Here is a 22,498-nt window from a genome sequence, read left to right on the forward strand (position 1 = left end):
GCTGCGCACACCTATGACCTACTAAAAAAAAATTAAAGTATGTATCGGGTTTCTGCCTGTGATGGCAGGTGAGGCAACTTCTCAATGAAGTTCATTCACTTTAGATTTTAACTGTTTTGAGCAGATGTAAAAAAAAAAAAAAAACACCTCCATGTACAATGGAAAATGTTTGGTGTAGACTAAACGAAAAGGTTTGACATCAGAAGTGTACAAAATGCCCTCAGTGGAATGTATCTGTCTGCGGTTTGTGTAATTTTTTTGTATTGCCTCAATCCTGACAGCAGGATATATCCAGCTAAATTCACAGCTTGACAGACTGGGGATTTGTGTTCCCCTCAAAAAAAAAGCTGCAGTCAGCCATACGGGGTTGTACAAATGCTGCAACTGTGATGCTTTGCTTTACGGTTGCAGCAAAAATGATCTACCCTCCCATTATGTTCTGTGGGTAGTACTGCTGCCAATCATGACCCAATCAAGTGAATGATTTACAATCGCTCTGCAACTGTGTGTTAAATGCACGCAATTGAAAGCCGTGGTATAGCATTTTCTGGGTTGAAACGGGCACTGAGGAGGTGACTTATTGCCTCTGAAATGCAATCCACCATGGATTGCTTTTTAAATTTGGGTGGCAAGCATTCCACCAAGAGTTTGACAAACCTGTGTGGTATATGGCCAGAGGTGTATCTAGTGAAAATGGCGCCTATGGCAAGCACTGAAACTGCGCCCCCTGTCGAAACATTTGAAACCCATCTTTCAGATAACCTTAACAAAAAAAAAATAGCTAACAAAACTAGTGATATTTATCATCCCGTGTGATACATTGGTAGTGACATATCCTCTATGTTGAAATCTGGGGTTTATTAGACCCCTGATCCCTCCTCTGCCCTCCAAGGCCAGGTAAATGCAGAACCAATACTGGAAGTGATGAAATCTTCATCACTTAAGGCCTCAGTTTTCACAGAGGAGAGGGAGAAACTGATGTTCCTCCTTCTTCTTTGTGTGCTGCCAATCCGACCAGATGGAATGGGAGAGCCTGGGAGAACAGGGGAGGGCTGTGGCTGAACGCAGCAGGGATAGCGCTGCCATTGTCCATTAGCAAAGGAGATCCTGACTATTCTCGGGAGGAGGGAAGAAGAGACCCTCAGACCCTGGTAAGTGCCTTGCTGCCCAGCCACTCAACAGCGCCCCCCTTCATATGGCGCCCATGGCACTTGCCATGGCTGCCATACCCTAGATATGCCACTGTATATGGCAGTTACATATCGGTCCTGGAACCAGCACTACTTTCAGTAATGAGTCCTCAACCATGTGTAAGCACCAACTGGAGTGACTTGACTTAGAGCTCTTTCACACTGAGACACATGCTAGTCCCAGGCATCTGAATGTAGCAATGATGGATTGAAGGAAGGTATGTGCTGCTGGGGAGCACTGGTTCACTTTTGAGGCAGATATAGGGATATAATATAAAGCTATATGGATGAAGATAGACACATGCTTGTTCTGATTTTTTTTTTACACATGCATTTATTGACTCTAGCAATGGGAAGTAGGAAGTTTGGAAAATGCTGATTTGCCTTATGTTCTCTTTAGTAATGGCAAAAATCCAAAAGCAATATGAGCAGGTCCACTTAACCTAAAAAGAAGAAAAATGTTATGGAATTACATGAGTAACTCATTTTACTTTTATTAAATGTACAGAATAACTGATAGTGATTATAATTCATTGTTTACAACACATGTATATATGATAAAAGATGATTATACTGTGATAAATGCTGTAATAGCAAGCTGGACTACTTGAAAATGGCTACTGTTTAAAACTAAGAAGACTGCAATTATTGGCTAAATAACTTTTAATTATTTGCTATAGAAAACAATGGTGACAATAAGGCATGAGCCGCAATGTATTCAATCTATCTGTGCAGTTAGGGTCCCATGCACATTGGTGTTTTAGATGCAGATGGAAGGCACAGGTGCACCACCCAGCCTGTAAAACTCTGAGAATGAAAGCTACTGGGACTGGACAGCGCTACTAATGTTTATGCACCAAGGGAAGAGTGCCTGAAAGGCAAGTAGTGTTCTTTGTGGGCATTTCGTCTATGGCAGGGATCACTAAATGGTGGTCTGAGCCTGGACTGAGTGTGGCTGGCAGTTATCGGCTGTGTTGGCTCTCCCGAGTCTCCCGCCTGGCTGTCGTCCTCACAGATTGGGATGAAGAGCGGGAGTTGGGATTTTGTACCCAGTATTTGGGGGGCGCTAAGCAGTTTATTTTTTAGAATCTGCATGAACTTCTCTTTGACTGGCCATGAAGACATACAGCAATAAAACACTTATTTGTATGTCTGTGTTCCTGTTAAGGATTTTATTTAATTTTTTCCTTAACTTCCTGTTCCATTGACAGGATCTATTGGGAAATTTCCTCGGTGAAGACTTAGACAACAATAAAAACATGGCAGAGTCTTTGATTCACACTACTCCATCCACAACCATACAAAAGTCTGTACGGGTAGTTTCTGCACATCTCCCTGTAACTGTGCCCTAGCTAGGGCTGCATTCTCCACAATACTGTTTTTGGTTTACAAAGTAGCTGCATTTTATATAGGATGGTTCACTGCTCTAATCTCAAGTTTTATTACAATTGTAGGAGATCAAATATTGATTGGGGGGGCTATTGTATAACAAATCTAAAATTGCAGCTGTTACTGATAGCAGCCAATAAAAATAGAATTTTTGTACACGCCATATAATCCTCTTCTCTGGATCCATTGAGGGACACAGCTTGGTGATGATTATGCAGTTTAGGATTATCCTGCCACCTACAGGTGAAATGGACACTAGCAAAGAGTGGAATTCCCAATTACCGGATACACTAGATAGTAAAAAATAATTCCATGACAGGCCTATAACCTGTCAAAGTATAACCCAATGGGACTTCTATCCTCTGTTATGTGGTGTAAGTTGCCCCTTCTTTGTTTGTATTTCGTATTTTGCATAATCCACTCCCCCCGCACTGTACAGAGCAGCTCCTTTAACCCAATACAGCCCGCCCCTCCCAGCGCCATACTGTGCTATTGGTTGCTAGGACGGCCTAGCAACCAATGAGGTACTTCATTAGAGTCCTCCTGTAACAACGTCTTTTACACAAGGTGTCCATGTAACAGCAGGACACCGGAGCTGGGAGGTGCAGCAGATCTGCACTGAAGCTGGTGATACATAGGGATTTCTGATGGGGAGGCAAATGTGCTAGGGGGGGTTCTATGGGGGATATAAATAAGGGGTAGGGGGCTATCATGGGGACATAAATGTGCATGGGGGGCTCTAAAAGGGACATAAATGTGTGTAAGGGGGCTCTGAGGGGGGACAAAAAATTACACGGGGGCTCTGATGGGGGGGAAGGAATTACATGGGGGCTCTGAGGGGGACACAAATGTACATAGGGGCTGTGATGATTGCATAAATGTGCCTGGGGGGGCTGTGATGGGGACAGAAATGTACATGGGGGACAGAAATGTACATGGAGGGCTCTGAGGGGGACAGAAATGTACATGGAGGGCTCTGAGGGGGACAGAAATGTACATGGAGGGCTCTGAGGGGGACAGAAATGTACATGGAGGGCTCTGAGGGGGACAGAAATGTACATGGAGGGCTCTGAGGGGGACAGAAATGTGTGTGAGGGGGCTGTGATGTGGACAGAAATGTGTGTGAGGGGGCTGTGATGTGGACAGAAATATGTGTGTGAGGGGGCTGTGATGTGGACATAAATGTGCACGGGGGTCTCTGAGGGGGACAAAAGTACATGAGGGCTCTGAGGGGACATGTGTGTGAAGGGGCTGTGATGGGGACATAAATGTGCCTAGGGGGGGCTCTGAGGGGGACACAAATGTACAATGGGGGGTCTATGATGACATAAATGTGCATGGGGGGCTCTGAGGGGACTGTGATGGAGACATACATTTGCATGGGGGGGGGGGGGGAATTATTCATTTCTAAAGAACACATTTTTTCGGCCCGCAAATTAGTGTCTAATTTACAATGTGGCCGCTTAAGTGGAAAAAGTTTGGGGACCCCTGCTTTAACAGAACAATTAGTCAGTAAACAATTCCATTGGAGAACAAAAAGACAATCAGTACACTCTTAAGTGGTGACGTAATTGCTGAAAAGTTCATCCCATCAAGGGTCAGTTCAGCTGACTTTAAAAACTTTGTGCAGTAGGTAGGTTTGTCGTTGTACAAAAGAAAAAAGGCACAAGAGGGCACAATCTTAGTACATCAAATTAAATCATTTAGTCATAAAAAGAAAAGAAAATTGGTCACTTACATGTAATAGGATAGAAGAGTGCATATCATAAGCTATATTCTATGCACACTTCTAACCTATTGCATGTGAGTGGCCAATTTGCTTTTTTAATGAATAAATGTTCTAAATTGCTGCACTTAGATTTCGCCCTCTTGTGCCCTTTTTTTATATAACAAAATTAAAGTGTATTTGCTCCATTCAATACTGTTGTGGCTTTGCCATGTAATATTTGAGTATATTCTCAGCATTAAAATACTATTTCAATACAATACTTTTGTAAAATTGGCTGTTTTTTTTTTTTTGCGGTGTGCATGAGGCCTATAGGATAGTGGTCCTAGAAAGTGGCTACACTTTGAAACACTTTTAGGTACAACAATATGATGGAGCTTATAGGGGGCTGCTGTATTGGTTAAAGAATTCTGAAAATGAAGTTTTGTAACTATCTCTTTTAAAGGACATATAAAGGGATGACAATTACCAGTTTAGGTGGAATAGTAGCTGCCAGGAGCCTTCCTCGTTGGGTTGAAGGACCTTAGATGGGCTTTAATTCTTCTTTTTACTTGGATGCACGTGTCCGGACTGTCTCCAGCCTAAACACAGCATCACGTATGTTATCCAGGACGATGGGAACGATGCTCACGACACCGGCATAGTAGTTGTGCACTTCGTTACAGCTGAGGCGATTCAAAACATTGTGGGGATACCTAGGAAGATAACAAATGTATTATTGAAAAACATAGGACCTCAGGGATGCTGAACTGCCCAGTTATGTACCAAAAGGAAGGTGCCTCCATCTCTACACTAAACCACTGAGCCCAGGGCAGCCTCCCCTCCTGGCCACCCCTTGTCCCGGCCCTGACTGTATGTCCGATTCTTCCATACACCCACGTGAAAGGAAGAATTTAACTGCTTCTTGAAAATTAGTATACTACAGACAAAAATAGGATTTTATACTCGCCGTAAAATCCATTTCTCTGAGTTCATAGACGGACACAGCCTTCTTTGACATTAGGGTTATGCTTCTTCCTACCAGGAGAGTTACTCTCCTGGTAGGAAGAAGCATAACCCTAATGTCAAAGAAGGCTGTGTCCGTCTATGAACGGAAGAGAAAATACAATTATACATGGGTTGCGCCAGTAGAAAACCTAGTCAGGTTCCCCACTGTCACCATCCGGAAAACTATCCTGAGAAATGCCATGTAGCCATTGCTGGGGTGCATGTAGACAGGAAGTTGCTGTAAAGAGGCTGCAGGAGATCGGCAGCACCAAGATCCAACAAAGGATGTAAAAAGGTTAAAGTGTAAGCATGAAATGTGAAGAAAGCATCTCCCTCTATAGCAGTGGTTTTCAACTCCTGTCCTCAGGACCCACTAACAGGCCAGATTTTAAGTATTACCTTAAGAAAATACAGACTAGAATGCTACAATCACTGAGCAGCAAATGATATCACCTGTGATGTATTTCAGTTATCTTGCAAACCTGGCCTGTTAGTGGGTCCTGAGATGAGAACCACTGATCTATAGTGTACTTGTCTCAGAGCACGTGCGATTTCTGTCTGCTGCCTTGTTCCTCTATCAGCATGAGTCGCTTCTGACAAATTTTTCTTGACACCAAGATAAATCTGGTGACAGGGGAGGGGACCTCCAGCACACGGCTTGTGATTGATAATCTCAACTCTGTTCTGTGTAACGGGTGTGTGCCCCTTCCCTCCAATCGTATCTCAGCTTTCTCACTGAGCTTTGCAGTGTGTAATCTCATCTCCCCCCAGCTTTATAAATTTAGCACTTTGAGCGATTGTAGAGGAGAGAAAACTGCAGACAAACGGGTACAACTTATGTAAGAGGATTTGTTTCATCTCTGTGTATCACCTGAGGCCAGTCCCTTCACTGGGTATACAGTATGTACGGCTTTCCAAAAATACTGCCGTTCTGTAGTAAATTAATTGTAATTCATGTAGGGTTTACACCCACTATCAATTAGGCCTGCCATTTGAATTTGCGCACTTACCTGACAGTCAGATCAGACAGGTCATTGGTTGGATTGAGAAGATCAATGGTTTGCTCTATGATCCCCTTTTCTGAATGTGTGGTCTTCTGCATAGATTTCAGCTGGATACAGAACGCGGCCAGATCCTCACAGACATCCAAAAACAGAGTGAGGATACCCTTATCTGTAAAGTTGTTGCAATGGCTGTCTAAGTAGTTGCGTACCTGTAAATTCCATTAAATATAAGCATTAGCAACAACAAATATGGCCACTACACTGATCTTACTGCCACCCCACCTGCCGCACAAGGAACGCAAATAGCAGGATATTTTATATGAACAAGTCGGCTTTTGGTCGTCTTCTCACTGCTAGGGTAATGCAGGTAAACTTCAAATGAATGAATATATGTGGAATAAAACCGTACTGCTGTGGCAAAGCAGTGCAATTTTTTTTTTATTCAGTTTTTATTTTTTTCCCCTCCTCTCTAAATGCATGAAGAAAATGGTGTCTTTATGCATAAATTAAAATGTATTTTCATTTCATTTGTATGGGCTCTTTTTATTTTAAACAGCAATGTGCTGCATTTCTAATTCTGAGCTGCCTTTACAATGTAGTCTGTGGAAACCAGGTTTCTTTTTACGTTGTCATTTTTATTAATTTTTTGAAGTTAAAGCGGAGTTCCACCCAAAAGTGTACTTTCTGCTTATCCGATTCCCCCCCATTTCGGTTTCACATTTGGGACCTTTCGGGGGGGAGCGGGTACTTCCGGGGGACTGGCTGCGGAGAAGTACGGCAGCAGCTCAGCCTCCCTCCTCGTCTGCCAGGCCAATGCGAGCGCAATGCGCTTCACACATGCGCAGCAGGAACCCGGCCGTGAAGCCGAAAGGCAGCGGCAGCACCTGCCCAGTTGATGTATTTTTTAAAATTGGGATATTTATTATAGCAAAAAGTTAAAAAATAAATAAATTTCTTTTTTCAAAACTGTCGCTCTTTTTTTTTTTTTTGTTTATAGCGCAAAAAATAAAAACCGCAGCGGTGATCAAATACCACCCTGTGGGGAAAAATAGGACGTCAGTTTTGTTTGGGTACAATGTCACACGACCGCGCAATTGTCAGTTAAACCGACGCAGTGCCGTATCACAAAAAAACTGGCCTGGTCATTAAGGGGGCAAATCTTCCGTGGCTGAGGTGATTAATGTGCTGACCCTATAATTTTTTTTTTACATTTTTTTTTAATGAAACGAAAATGCCTGCATTTAAAAAAAAAATAAATGATCAAAGCTTATTTTACACCAATGAAAGAAGAATACAAACTGGTACCAGCTATGTACCTGTGCCAAGGTCCTCACGGGTCCGATTCTGTCATGGGCATTTTCCCGTGTCCGCTCCAATGCCTTAATGAAAGTATTTTGTTGCTGCTGCAGGAGCTTGGCACGCTGCTCCAGGGCCTTAAGGGTCTGTCTGGCTTCAGCCATGGTGACTTCTATGTTCTTTCACTCTGCAGATGAAATCTGTACATAATTAAAGTCTTATTTTTTATTTTTTTTATTTGTATAGAGTTAAACTCCAGACAGATATAAAAGACAAAAACTGATCAAGCTCATTAATACATCATTAGTGTATTTTTAAAACACAGGCAGTGTAAGTGCCTGAATATGAACAACCTCTTGCAGTCCCTCCACAGCAGGGCTGGAGTCAGAGGTAGAAGCAGCACAAGGAGCCAATCTGTTCATGTGTTGACAAGAAGCCCAATGATAGGAGGAGAAAGCAAAATGAGCTCATCACTGTGCTGCTTATCCTTTCACTGTTCAGGCACAGCTCAGAATGCAATAATCAATAGTAACCAATCAGATTTCAGAACCCATCAACAGGCACGTTATACAGTAAATTAACTTTTCCTGCATGGACTACAGCAGGTTGCATATTCCTCTCCCCTTGTTATACCAGTCCATAAAAGACCTACAGCTAGAGCAGAATGGGTGCTTTACTATCATAAACACATTTGCTGATTATTTGCATGGCAGATGAGAGGTGGAATGAAGGATTTGCTGTGTGCATGTGATGACCCACGGTGCAGTAAAGTTGGGAAGACCTGGGCGATGAAAAAGGGTGAAGCTTGGAACAGTAGTGAGAGGACTAAAGCAATACAATACCCAGCACCAGAGTCCAGACATGACTCACATATCCATAGGAACAAGATACCAGTGGCGGCTGGTGCTCAAATTTTTTTTGGGCGGGGGGCGCAAACGAAAAAAAAAATTGCAGCCTCACTGTGCCCATCAAATGCAGCCACTGTGCCATCAATTGTCACCACTGTGCCATGCCATCAAAAGCAGCCACTGTGCCATCAATTGTCACCACTGTGCCATGCCAACAAAAGCAGTCACTGTGCCATCAATAAAACCATATCTTATAATATTTATTCAAGAATAGCAGTCTGATGAGGAAGAGAATGCCACATTTGATGTGTAAGAGTTGTCACCCCCTGTATCAGCCTGATACTATCAGGCATTTCATAATTATTATAGTTATGGTGGATTTAGAATGTTCTTAGCTACTTTGTTGTGGAAAATGTTAATGTAGCTTCATCCATACATTCCTAGTAGTGCCCTTCGTCGCCGCTGTGCCCTGTAAAGTGCCCCTTTCCCCCCACCACCTGGCACTTCACTTTACTGGAGACTGGAGTCAGCCATCCACATCCCTCGATGTCTTCAAACCGCCCTCGATGACTGACAGGCGTCTCAGCCAATCAGGTTACCGGTAGCCAGAATTGGCCAACCTGATTGGCTGAGACGCCTGTCAGTCTTATCCAAGGAGCGCATCCCTAGTGCGTTCCTTGTATAAGCTTCCGTTGGCTCTGATAGGCACTTCCGTACAGCCAACTAGCTGCCGTTATTCAGATGGCCGGACATGAGCGCCGACCATCTGAATAGAACATCGGCAGCGGCCATAATGACAATGCAATGTATGAATCTATGTTATTAGACTCAGTGGCGGTGAGAGCCAGAGGGGGGGGGGGGCTCCAGCGCCCTCTATGGATGAACCACCACTGCAAGATATACTATATTATAAGGATATTTAAAATATTGTAAGAATATCTAAGTAACATGTAGATTGAATAGTAACAGTACCTTTTTATATTCATTTCAATTCTATCTACTGTAGCCTTTTATAATCAGTCTACATGTGCATTCCTAAATATTTCGACTTTTTATGCTACAAGTCAATACTGTATATTGATCATACCCCCCCCAATACGTTGGTTTTTTATGACATAAGAGTCTGAATAAAATTCCATCTGCTTTTGGCACTCCCCCCCCCCCCCCCCCCCTTGCACTCCCAGTCCCTAATCAATCCAAGAGCTTCTTGACTACAAAAAATAAGCACTAACGTTACGAAGGCAACCATTGATGACTTTCTTCTTAAAGGCCAACCGCACGCTAATTAAATTTTCAGTGAAATGCTCCCCCAGTGGTATTAAATAGAAATAAAATATGTAAAGCCCTGCGTAAATTGACGGCACTATATAAATACCTGTAATAAATAAAGTAAAACCTCAGGCTGCAATACTCCCCTTCAATCAGGCACTGTCCCCTGTAATACCTCTTGTCTGTCAGCAGTCTTTCTGGGTCACAGAGTCACACAGGGGATTTATATGACCTGGAAGACTGAGGACATCTTGTGTCAGGAAAGAAGTATTGCAGGGAACAGTGTCAGATTGCTGGATTTTGTTTTAAAGCCAAACTCTGGGATTAGATTATTTTAATTGCTCCTTCCAGCAGTATTAAAAAGCAAAAAAACAAAGCAGTTTCAGCTGGAGTCCTTCGCAATACTTATTTTCTGTCATAAGATGTCATCATTCATCTGGGATTGAATGACGCTCAGTGTCATGCATATCACAAGACTGGGTACATACAGAGAGTACATGATGTCATCATGGTGACCTGTACTAACACCATCATTACACAGAACCCCCCATACTACCCCCATCATTACACAGAACCCCCTATCATTACATAGAACCCCCCCATACTACCCCTATCATTACACAGGACCCCCCATGCTACCTCCAACATTACACAACCCCCCCACCCTCATGCTACCTCCATCATTACACAGGACCTCCCTCTATACTACCCCATCTTTGCACAGGACCCCAGGGCTGGACTGGGACAGAAATTTGGCCCTGGACTTCATCCAGACTGGCCCACTTTGACAGGTCTCTCCCATGGTGGCCAGACAACTCCCACACCACCCCCCCCGAAGCCCCCTCTCCCCCTTCACTAGCCACTAGCCGTTCTACTTTATTACAGTAGAAAGGCTGGTACTAGTACTCTTATAGCCAGTACCAGTGGGGAAGCTAGACATTATTTCACCAGGGGCAAAGAATCATCTCGGTGCCCTCTTATGGGACAAGATTAGGCAGAAGTGAGAAACTCCCAGACCATAGCTGTTGAGTCAGCTGTCTGTCCCCTCCCCCCATGCTCCTCTGGTCCCCCCCCCTGCTTCTTTGTTCCCCCCAGGTGAGCGCTGCAGGGAGGAAGACACAGAGGAGCAGAGGGGGGCGGCAGTCCGCTGTCACTGAAGCCGGCCCACTGAGCCATCGGCCCACCGGGAAACTCCCTGTAGTCCCAATGGCCAGTCCATCCCTGCAGGACCCCCTCTCCCTTCAAAGACCCCTGAATAACCCTCCCCCCAGCAGTCTCACCTTGATTGTGTCCATAGGATGTCAATCATCAAAGCACACCCCACTAAACCCCTTTTACCTTACCGAGCAGGCCAATCACCACACAGGCAGCAGGCATAGCCCCCAACCAATTAGCAGCGCCCCCAACATTCAATTCCACCCTTATCTCCTGAGTGATAGCCAAATCCACCTATCCACTATATGCAGGCAACACAGGGCTTAAGGGGCAGCTCAGCTTTTTTGGGCCCCACAGCAATGAATGGGCCTGGGGCAGCTGTCCCTTTTGCCCCACATTAAAGACGGCCCTGCATATGGCAAACACACTGGGGGAACTTCCAGGAGAGAGGGGACACTTGTGTAGGAAGCCCAGTGTTGGGTATGTTTCCTGGCTGTCTCTGGATTTATTATTCATTAGCCCTGTAAAGTCAGTGACTCAGAAACCCTAAGGCCCCTTTCACACTTGTACAACTTGTCCCACGATTTGGGACTGCAAAGTAACATGACAAGTCGTTCCTCATGATTTCCAATGACAAGCATTCATATTAGTCGTTCCGACTTCAAAGTAGTCCCTGCACTACTTTGGCCCAATTTTGATGCCAATTACACAGGCATTCCTTGAAATTGCGGCAAATGGCGGCAAATCGCAGTAAAATTGCGCGACTTTGAAGTCAAGGCACAGAATCAACATAGGAGCCAGGATACTAGCATTTTCAGAAGGATAAATCGGCAACGATTGCCTATATATTAAAAGAGATTTACAGTACCTGGAAAGGCTGCTCCTGTAGGATCCAAGGTTCCCTGCAATCTGACAGTTGCTGGTCTGTCAACTGTCAGACCTCACACATCAACCCACGTGCAGTATGATATGCATATGTGTGTCTGCAGACTCCAGCAGTGCGATTGTTTGGGCCGTTGCTAGGTAACCGTTGTGACGTGTACAGCCAGTTGGGCCAACAAACCCTGTATAGGGGTCTCAAACTGGCGCCCCAACAGCTGTTGCAGAACTACAAGTCCCATCATGCCATCTGCCTGTGAGAGTCATGCTTGTAACTGTCAGCCTTGCAATGCCTTATGGGACTTGTAGTTTCGCAACAGCTGGAGGGCCACCAGTTTGAGACCCCTGAGTGTATACAAATTAAAGGAAGCATTTGCTATAGAAAATCTAGCCCCCCCTGGCTGCCATGCTGTCAATACTCTGAGCCACAAACCTGGGAAAACTAAGAAGATGAGGATTTAAAGTACAAAAGTATTGTCCGGAGCGAACAATATTTTTCTTACCTGCGTTCTTCTATAGCGAAGAGGGCGACCTAGTTACATCAGTTTCAAATCATATTGCTTTCATGCCATAAGTTGTCTCAAATGGAAAACGTGTTGGGGGGGAGTGTCTAGGCAAAGCAGGGGAGTGTATCGACTTAGAAGACAGCCCAAAAATAGCATGATCAGGTCTAGGGTACCCCTCTAATATAGGTTTAACCCCTTGATTGCCCCAGTTAACCCTTTCACCCCCTGTTGCCAGTGTCACTAAGCGATCTTTTTTCTGATCACCATGGTGTCACGGGTGACGCTAGTTAGCCTGTTAGTAATTTAGGTTTACGTCACGTTTTTATAGCATCAGGTACCCCCATATACTACCTAATAAAGGTTTTAACCCACTGATTGCCCCCTAGTTAACCCTTTTACCCCGTCACCAGTGATCACCGTTTAAGTGTTGTACGGGTGACGCTGGTTAGTTTGTTTTTTATAGCATCAGGGCACCCGCCATTTATTACCCAATAATGGTTTAACCCCCTCATTTCCCGGCAAGCGATATCAGTTAGGTTTTAGGGTCAGTTAGGGTCTGCGTTGCCCCAGGCAGCATAAGATTAGCGCTAACACCCACACGCAGCATACACCTCCCTTAGTGGTATAGTGTCTGAACGGATCAATATCTGATCTGGTCTATTCTAGTGTCCCCAGCAGTTTAGGGTTCCCAAAAACACAGTGTTAGCGGAATCAGCCCAGATACATGCTAGCACCTGCGTTTTGCCACTACGCCCAGCCCAGCCCACCCAACTGCAGTTGATCACTGTCACAAAACACTAAACACATAACTACAGCGTTCGCAGAGTCAGGCCTGATCCCTGCGATCACTACTTTTTTTTTTGGTAGCGTTTGATACAGTTGCCGACAGTCTAGGGGCTTTTTTTCCCTGCGAGTCGCACTAGTGTACCAATAAATTTAGAGCCCAAAATGACAAATCGAAGGTACACTAGTGAAGAGACCTACACGTTTCTGAGCAGGACAGATAGTGAAGAGGAAGTCACTCATCTGTCAGATTCAGGCTCAGAATACAATCCTGTAGACCAGTGGTCCCCAACCTTTTTGGCACCGGGGACCGGCTGCGTGGAAGAAAATGTTGCCAAGGCCCGGTTGGGGGGAGGTTGGGGATGGCACGCGGGGGGTAAACGATTTTTCGCTGGCAATTTGTCAGCGCATTATTTCTATTACATTGTAGTAATAAATGAAATAGTTAAACCCACCATAATGCAGAATCAGTGGGAGCTTTGAGCGTATCACTTGCCACACTGCCTGCCACCAGATGCGGAATGTCACTTGCCACGCTGCCTGCCACCAGATGCGAAATGTCACTTGCCACGCTGCCTGCCACCAGATGCGAAATGTCACTTGCCACGCTGCCTGCCACCAGATGCGGAATGTCAATTGCCACGCTGCCTGCCACCAGATGCGGAATGTCACTTGCCATGCTGCCTTCCACCAGGTGTGGTAAGACCCCAACTGATGAAGGTAGTGCCCCCCTCCACAGATGAAGGTAGTGCCCCCCTCCACAGATGAAGGTAGTGCCCCCCTCCACAGATGAAGGTAGTGCCCCCCCTCCACAGATGAAGGTAGTGCCCCCCCTCCACAGATGAAGGTAGTGCCCCCCCTCCACAGATGAAAGTAGTGCCCCCACTAGGCCCTGTACACTCCATGCACACATGTGTACCAGTCAGTCACTGGTACACATGGAGGCAGAGAACAGGGGCATATGGTAAATTGGGTCAAGGCACCAATATGACCGCAAAATATGGGAGGGGTGGACCTCAACAACCAGTTGTTGGTGCCGTACCTAGTTGCCCGTAAGACCAGACGCTGGTACAAAAAAGTGTCTGTATACTTATTTCAGTTGGCTTTGCTGAACGCTCATGTGCTATACAGAGCTTCAGGACGGACTGGATCCTTCCATATGTCCTCTCTAGTACCCCTACCCAACAAGCCCCCCAAAGAAGATGTGTCTGTAGCAAGCGCGGATATAGGCGTGACTCCCACTATTATTGTCCCTCCTGTCCTGATAATCCTGGCCTTTGCATTGGTGAATGTTTTATATGCTACCATACACAAGTGGAGTTTTAGCATAGGGTACTGCTCTGAACAGAATAGGACACACTTTCACAGGGTCTCCCAAGATGACATCGCATTTTGAGAGAATGGAACCAAACGTTAGTTAGTTTCAAATAATAGTGTAAAAAAAGTAAAAAAAAAACACCAAAAAATATACAATAATAAAAAATAAAAAAATTGTTGTCGTTTCTCTCTCTTACTATTCTAACTCTATTGTTCTGCTCTTTTTTACTGTATTCTATTCTGCAATGTTTTATTGTTATTATTGTGTTTTATCATGTTTGCTTTTCATGTATGTAATTTTTTACTGTGTTTTATTGTTAACCATTTTTTTGTTTTAAGGTACGCCATTCAGCTGCAGCACAGATTTATTAATCTTTATAGCAACAGCGGTTGCTCCCATGATGCATAAAGCTGTGACTCCAGCACTGTAGGAGGTGATTTCACCACCACAGTTAAAAAAAGAGCATATATGCCGAAGCATGGGGACAGCAGGGGTAGAGGAACGATTTGCTCCTAACTTTTGGGGCGGATGCCCCCATGCTTCGGGATATATATATTTTAGGCACAGATTGACTTTAAAACTGTTTTATTTTTTACTGTTTTTCTTTGTATTTGCTTTGTAGGTATGGTAAGTCTTACTATTATACTGTAATGTTACTTTGTTTTATTGTTAACCATCATTTGCTTAGCAGGTACGCCATTCAGCTGCAGGACTGATTTATCTTGACAGCAACAGCATTTGCTCCCATGATACGTAAATCAGCGACTCCATCGCTGTAAGGAGGTGATTTCACCACCACAGTTAAAAACAAAATGGTGCATGTATGCCCATCATTAGAAGTGGGTGAATGAAGGGAGGTATTCTAATGGTGGGCATACCCACCGATCAATCTCTTTTTTTGGTTCAGCCCACAGGTTGCATGAAAAAAAAGATTACAATATATGCCAAACAAGGACCAGCAACGTACGTTAACTAAACCCGCAGGTATCATTCCGGTTATTACCACTCAAAGTCCAGCAACGTACGTTGCTGGACTTTGAGTGGTAATAACCGGAATGATACCTGCGGGTTTAGTTATCATCTTGGTATCATTCTTTTCAGCCAGTGGTCAGCTTTCATGTAAAAGCAATCCCAATCATAGCGCTAATTAGCCTCTAGACTGCTTTTACAAGCAGTGGGAGGGAACATCCCCCCTCCCACCGTCTTCCATGGTTTTCTCTGGCTCTCCTGTCCCAACAGGGAACCTGAGAATGCAGCCATGGTTCCACCAGCTAACCATAGAGCTAATCAGAGACCAGAACGGCTCCGATGATCTCTATGGCCTAAGAAACCGGAGCATTTCATGACTTAGATTTCGCCGGATATAAACAGCGCCATTGGGAAATTGGGAAAGCATTTTATCACACCGATCTTGGTGTGGTCAGATGCTTTGAGGACAGAGGAGAGATCTAGGGTCTCATAGACCCCAATTTTTTCAAAAAAAGAGTACCTGTCACTACCTATTCCTATCATTTCCCTGAGATGACAATAAAAATGCTAAAAAAATGAAAGGAACAGTTTAAAAAAAAATGAAAATAAATAATAATAATAAAAAAAAAGCGCCCCTGTCCCCCCTGCTCTCGCGCGAAGGCGAACACAAGCGTCAGTCTGGCGTCATATGTAAACAGCAATTGCACCATTCATGTGAGGTATCACCGCAAAGGTCAGATCGAGGGCAGTAATTTTAGCAGTAGACCTCCTCTGTAAATCTAAAGTGGTAACCTGTAAAGCAGGGGTGCCCAACCAGTGTCCCGCGGAGCTCTCGGATGTGGCCGTGACCTCCTGCTCTGGGATAGAATAGAATACTGTTATTAAAGGTAAGTTTATTACTAAAATCACAGTGTATATATTGACATATATGGGCATATATGTTCTGCAATGGTTACTGGGCTGCTTTCAAACTAATGCGCAGATGCAGAGCAGTTCACCTGCGGTTTACCTGCACTGAGCCATACACTTCCGTTATTACCTGCAAGTTTGGTGAGCTTTCTCAAAGTGCACCAAACCTGCAGAATATAATAGAAGTCTATTGCAAAGTGCAGAAAAGCCAAAGGGTACAATACGTTGCAATATGAAAAATGGGGGAACTAATGCGCAAACCAATAAGGGATATAATAAACTAAAAAAGTAGCAGCCACCTAAAAAGTGTTCACACACTGAAAGGTATAACAATATAAAAGGGGGGGGTGAGGGGGCGCTTACTATAAAAATAATTTTAAACTATATATAATAACGTGCATAAAACATCAAATAATTCAGGAGTGATAATTGCAAAACACATCCATAAATGACTCTTCATAAAGGTGAAGTAATATAAAATAACACTGTGAAAAATGTATTAAAAAGTGCAACAATCCAGTGCAGAAATCACCTGTGTAAAAAAATTATATATGTAATCCTGTGTATGCAAAACACATACACTAGAAAAAACGACTGTATTTGCTGGTGTATAAGACGACTGGGCGTATAAGACGACCCCCTAATTTTCCAACTAAAATGTTGCTTTTGGTATATACTCACCGTCGGTGGCGGCTGGTGCTCAAAATTTTTGGGGGGGGCGCAAACGAAAAAAAAAAAAATTGCAGCCTCACTGTGCCCATCACATGCAGCCACTGTGCCATCAAACACAGCCACTGTGCCATGCCACCAAATGCAGCCACTGTGCCATCAATTGTCACCACTGTGCCATGCCATCAAACACAGCAACTCTGCCATCAATTGTCACCACTGTGCCATCAATTGTCACCACTGTGCCATGCCATCAAACAGCAACTGTGCCATCAATTGTCACCACTGTGCCATGCCATCAAACGCAGCCACTGTGCCATCAATTGTCACCACTGTGCCATGCCATCAAACGCAGCCACTGTGCCATCAATTGTCACCACTGTGCCATGCCATCAAACACAGCAACTGTGCCATCAATTGTCAGCACTGTGCCATGCCATCAAACACAGCAACTGTGCCATCAATTGTCACCACTGTGCCATGCAACACAGCAACTGTGCCATCAATTGTCACCACTGTGCCATGCCATCAAACGCAGCCACTGTGCCAATTGTCACCACTGTGCCCTTTAATTGTCACCACTGTGCCCCATGATGCCACTGTGCCCATTGTCACCACTGTGCCCCATGATGCCACTGTGCCCATTGTCACCACTGTGCCCCATGATGCCACTGTGCCCATTGTCACCACTGTGCCCCATGATGCCACTGTGCCCATTGTCACCACTGTGCCCCATGATGCCACTGTGCCCATTGTCACTCACCACTGTGCCCCATGATGCCACTGTGCCAATTGTCACCTCTGTGCCCTTTGTCACCACTGTGCCCCATGATGTCACTGTGCCCCTTTCCCTGTAAAAAGCACTTACCTGAGGATTCCATGTGCTCCCTCAATGTCTTCTGCCGCTGTGGTGAAGCTTCAGCCAATCAGGTTCCTGATAACCAGAATCCGGGAACCTGATTGGCTGAAACGGCCGTTTGTCTTATACAATGAGCGCAGATTGCCTGCGCTCAGAGTATAGACAGCTGAGAGCCGGAGAAAAGCCTATCAGAGCCGCTGGCTTTGATAGGCAGTTCCCCTCAGCCAACCAGCTGCCGCTATTCGGGTAACCGGCGTCCCGCATCCGGTTATCTGAATAGACCAGGCAGCGCTGGCAACCAACAATAACATACATTTGTGCATTTATGCACGAATGTGTGTTATTTGCGAGAGGGGGTGGCGCTGCAGCGCCCTCTATAGACGGCCGCCAGAACTGCGGCTAAAATGTCAAAATGACATTTTAGCCGAATAAAAGTTCTTAAAGGGCCCGTTTTTTATTTTTTTATGACTGTGGGAGGGGCGCGGCGCCCGTGCGTCCCTATGGACGGGCCGCCACTGCTCACCGTATAAGATGACCCCCTTCCTACTTGTCATGCCTAGCCTCACCTCACTGTGCCATTACATGCCAGACTGTGCCACCATTACATGCCAGACTGTGCCACCATTACATGCCTCACTGTGCCACCATTACATGCCTCACTGCATATCTCACTGTGCCATTGCATGTCTCGACGATCCCTTACCTTATCCCTGACATGCAGAATCTGTCAGACCGCGGCTGTCCCTTTTTCAAAAGCCGCGCCTCCTCCTTGTGCTGTTCCGTGATAGGCGGAACACTCAGCTTCCCAGCAGACACTGTGTTCAGTGTTCCTCCTATCACGGATGCCCTCTCGTCCGAGACCGAGGATGAGAGGGCATCCGTGATAGACGGAAAACACTGAACAGAGGCTCTGCTTGGAAGCTGAGTGTTCCGCCTATCACGGAACTGCAGTAGAAGGAGGCATGGCTTTTGAAAAATGTACGGCCGCGGTCTGACAGAGTCTGGATGTTAGGTTACCGGCGTATAAGACGACCCCCGACTTTTAGGAAGAATTTCATGGGTTAAAAAGTCGTCTTTTACGCCGGAAAATACGGTATATAAAATTGTGTAATTGACAGTCTTTAGTGCAGAAAAAATGTCCCTTAATTGCGGTGATATCCAATAAAGTGCAGGTGCTTTCATCCAGTGCTATGTGCCAAACGTTTCCCCCAGCATCTCACCTTAAGTGGCTAAATAATAAGCCTCTCTGTTGTATTCCTCATAAAAAAAAACGATCCCTGCTCACACCTCCTGGTTAGATGCTCAGACACATACAGGAAAAAGAGGGTACTCTATAGTGTACTATTTTAACACAAAAACAAACTTTTATTAATGGTAAAACACTCACATTTTAAGCAGAGGTAATTCAGCATATGACAGTACTGTGTGCAGGAAGACTTCCGGGTTTGGCCGCGCCCGGAAAAAGTGATGTCACCACGGCTCTCTGGCCTCACGCATATCATGACTGTCCACGCCACTTTTTCAAAGGATTTTTAAAGGATTTGAAAAAGTGGCGTGAACAGTCACGTTACGCATGAGGACAGAGAGCCGTGGTGACATCACTTTCCAATGGCAATATCAAAACCAAAAGAAGATTATGAATTTTTAATATATAAAAAAAAAGACAATAAAATATATATAATTTTGCATAAATATATCACTCGTTTCAAACCTCAACGGATCTCAAGCTGTGCCTCCAATTATGTCAGAATGTTTATACTGAAATAATAAAAAAAAGTATTGCATTTATGAAATTATGCAAATCTTGGTTTTGGGAGATTTACCCTTTTCCATAAATATCAACAAGAAATTTAAGTTTGTTTATCCGTGCTATTTTGAAGACAAGTGACACAAATGATATGTTTAAAAATATATATTGATTAACTAAGAATACAGTGCTAATATTATATTATAGACTTGGTAACTTTGGTGAATAGCTCTCCGTGGCTTCACGGATTTGTGTAAACAATTGTGTTTACCTTAGTACAAATGATTCCTTCTCAAAACAAACAGGCCATATACTTATACTCTAAAATGCACAAACAAAATGTTATATTGTGCACAACTTAATAATCCAATCAAGACTTGTGTTAAATTTAGAATGAATCTATTTTACTCACATATCATGACAAAACCATTGTATAAATGTTGGCTTTAGCTTTTTAAAGACAGACAAAACTGTGTATGTCTCTTAATATGTGGATAGAATTATTTCCTAATGCAGTTAAACATAATACAACTCCAATTTGCTCTGCCATATATATTTAAATGGTTTTAGTAATGTACATGCAAAAACAATTCAATTACAAAAAGGTATACATGAAAATATTAATATAGAAGATTAATACTTTACCAGTAGTCTAAGAAACTTTGTTTTTGAGAAGTATCAGAATGATGAGTCCCACAGGACTACTTTCAACCTCCTACATCTTTCCGTCTTTCAGGATCTCACTAGTGTCACTACTATGTAATTGATGATGCGATATGACAATACGTTTTATATGTTACCATAACAACCAAGTCCAGCGGCCATCTTGAATAATTATTATCTTTAACCTCTAGAGGCAGTGTTGTAGAAATGACTTAAATGTTATTTTTGTTGACAATTTATGACAACCCCTTGACTTGGCTTCACAGAAAACCATTAATTATGTAATGGTTGACAATCATGTGTCAATTTATTTCAGTATAAACAATCTGACAATAATTATTTAAAAAAATAAGTATTTTATCATATTAAAATGGTGTATAAAAACATCAAGACAATATCCATATGATCGGTCTCTGTGCCATTTACAGGTGCCGAGACAGATGTAAGCCATAATCATCACAATTATGACAAATCACGGCTTGAACTATCTTGCTTTGCATGCCATTGCATGAGTCTATCTTATATTAGTTTCACCTTTTTACGTTGCATTAGTGAAAGAAATGAACTTTTGCCCGATATTCAAATTTTTCGAGTTTCACCTGTATTGTCCTCCGTCTGCGCTTTGCCCTTCATTGCCCCCATTCATTTAGCATCGCCTTTACTCCTTGGCGATTTCTTAGTGGGAGTGGCTGATGGAGCAGAGATCTCCCAATGGCCGCTCATCACTGATGAGGATTTTCCAACATGATGCCGATGGAGTCACCACGCATGAGCGTGATGCCATATCCAGCCCGGGCTGCGCAGGGGTTACCCAGGCATCTCCACTGGTACCAGTGTACCCTGGGAAGATGGGGGATATAAATGGAGCTTCAGTTTGCCGCGATCGTTGCTCTAGGAGTGATTTGCTACTCTGTGCAAAGCATGTCTGTGACTTTGTGAGATACTAAAACTTTAATGTTTATTGGCAGGTGGGTGCTGGATGTAAACAAGGTACTGAACCCTCCATGGACAATATTTTCTTCTTATTGCAGCCAAGAAGTGAACAAGAAGATTCTCTGCTCCTTCTGGTGATCCCTATGTAGCGCAATACTCTATCCGTCAAGCATTTAATAAAGATCTTTGTATATAGTCACTGCATCTGTCTGTGGGGTTATTCCCCATACCTTACATAGATGACAGGTATGTATATTATTCCTATCTATAAAATATTGTGTGCTAGTCCCTAGTGATTGCTTCCTTTTGCTTACCTACACAATTAGTGTAGATATTGATGCACTGTAATTACTACCTACATTTCTATAGGCAAGTCTGGGGCTCTTTTGCTCTGGCTCTCTTCCTCACGCGTTACCTGGCTGCACACACCACTTAAACTATGATTAAGAGGCGTGTACAGCCACGTAACGCGTGCGGAAGAGAGCCGGTGGTGACGTCATCTCAGCTCGTGGCTGAGAGCAGGGTTAACCCTGTATACATGTTACACGCTGTCTGTCTACAATTTTACTGTAAGTGCATTTATTTTCATTAAAATTGATATTCATTTCGTTTTTACACTATTTATTGTCTATTGAGAGCCATCCACCCTGAGAGCTTTACCACTAGGACCTGGGAAACTTATACCTGGGAGATTAAAGTGACGTGGATGAACAGGCTGGCCTGGAGAAATTGATCAGCGGAATCTGCTGTGTTAGCAAGCCAGCAGGAGTGGAGATCCTTATAGGCTTATTATAGCCTCTTTGAGGTGAGAGGCTTGGGGAAACTGAGCTTTTGTCTGCACTGTGGGATCCCACAGTGCATGTAAGGATTCTTTGTTTTGTTCTGTTTGGAGCACCTCTGCACCTTGGAATTTAGTGCTGATTGAAACACTTTAACGAGATTTATTTTGAACACTTGATCTAAAAATCTTTTACACCTAGCTGTGTGGAGTGATAAGTGTGCACAGAGACTCACATTTTTTTTTTTTTTGTTCATCTACTAATATGCATGGTTTTGACACTTGCATTTATTTATTCACCTTTTATTATTTATTTTGTCAGTGGATTATGGTTGACATTTGCGTTTTCACATCATATTCTTATTAAGTGTATTATTTATCACTATAATTAATACTCTCATGTGACATATTTATTTCATTATTATTTTGTATTATTAGATTGGTGGTATCATCTTACTACTATCGTTCACGTTTTCATTAAAAATCACTCAGCTCACCCCCCTCATCCTTCCGTTGCTGGTTGGTGGGCAATTTTTTGATTAGGAGTGATACATTTTTTCTGGCCCATAGGGATTGTCGGATTTTGATTTATACTTACGGTTCATTATTTTTTTTATATTA

General features: G+C 43.7%; 1 protein-coding gene across 2 annotated transcripts; it reads right to left on the reverse strand.

The window, feature by feature from the left end:
- Window positions 1-1,513: 1,513 nt before the first annotated feature.
- Window positions 1,514-11,868, reverse strand: LOC120914466 (sperm acrosome-associated protein 9-like). Of its 2 annotated transcripts, none has more exons than XM_040325152.1 (5): window positions 11,733-11,868; window positions 7,613-7,779; window positions 6,303-6,505; window positions 4,775-5,000; window positions 1,514-1,633 (listed from the first exon to the last, which is right to left on the reverse strand). In XM_040325152.1, the coding sequence occupies exons 2-4, from the start codon at window positions 7,754-7,756 to the stop codon at window positions 4,853-4,855; spliced, it is 495 nt and encodes a 164-aa protein (XP_040181086.1). In that variant the 5' UTR covers window positions 7,757-7,779; window positions 11,733-11,868; the 3' UTR covers window positions 1,514-1,633; window positions 4,775-4,852. The 2 variants fall into 2 exon arrangements, with proteins under 2 accessions (XP_040181086.1, XP_040181087.1); XM_040325153.1 differs by having other exon boundaries at window positions 7,613-7,792.
- Window positions 11,869-22,498: the final 10,630 nt, after the last annotated feature.

Source organism: Rana temporaria, chromosome 9, assembly GCF_905171775.1.
Source record: "Rana temporaria chromosome 9, aRanTem1.1, whole genome shotgun sequence".
Lineage (NCBI taxonomy): Eukaryota > Metazoa > Chordata > Amphibia > Anura > Ranidae > Rana > Rana temporaria.

Bases quoted from the DNA above. Each gene is read 5' to 3' on its own strand.
- LOC120914466 (XM_040325152.1), bottom strand. From the start codon at position 7,756: ATGGCTGAAGCCAGACAGACCCTTAAGGCCCTGGAGCAGCGTGCCAAG. The intron at 6,506-7,612 runs GTACATAGCTGG...TGGAATTTACAG, and splicing joins CCGTGAGGACCTTGGCACAG to GTACGCAACTACTTAGACAG. The intron at 5,001-6,302 runs GTAAGTGCGCAA...TTATCTTCCTAG, and splicing joins CTGTCTGATCTGACTGTCAG to GTATCCCCACAATGTTTTGA.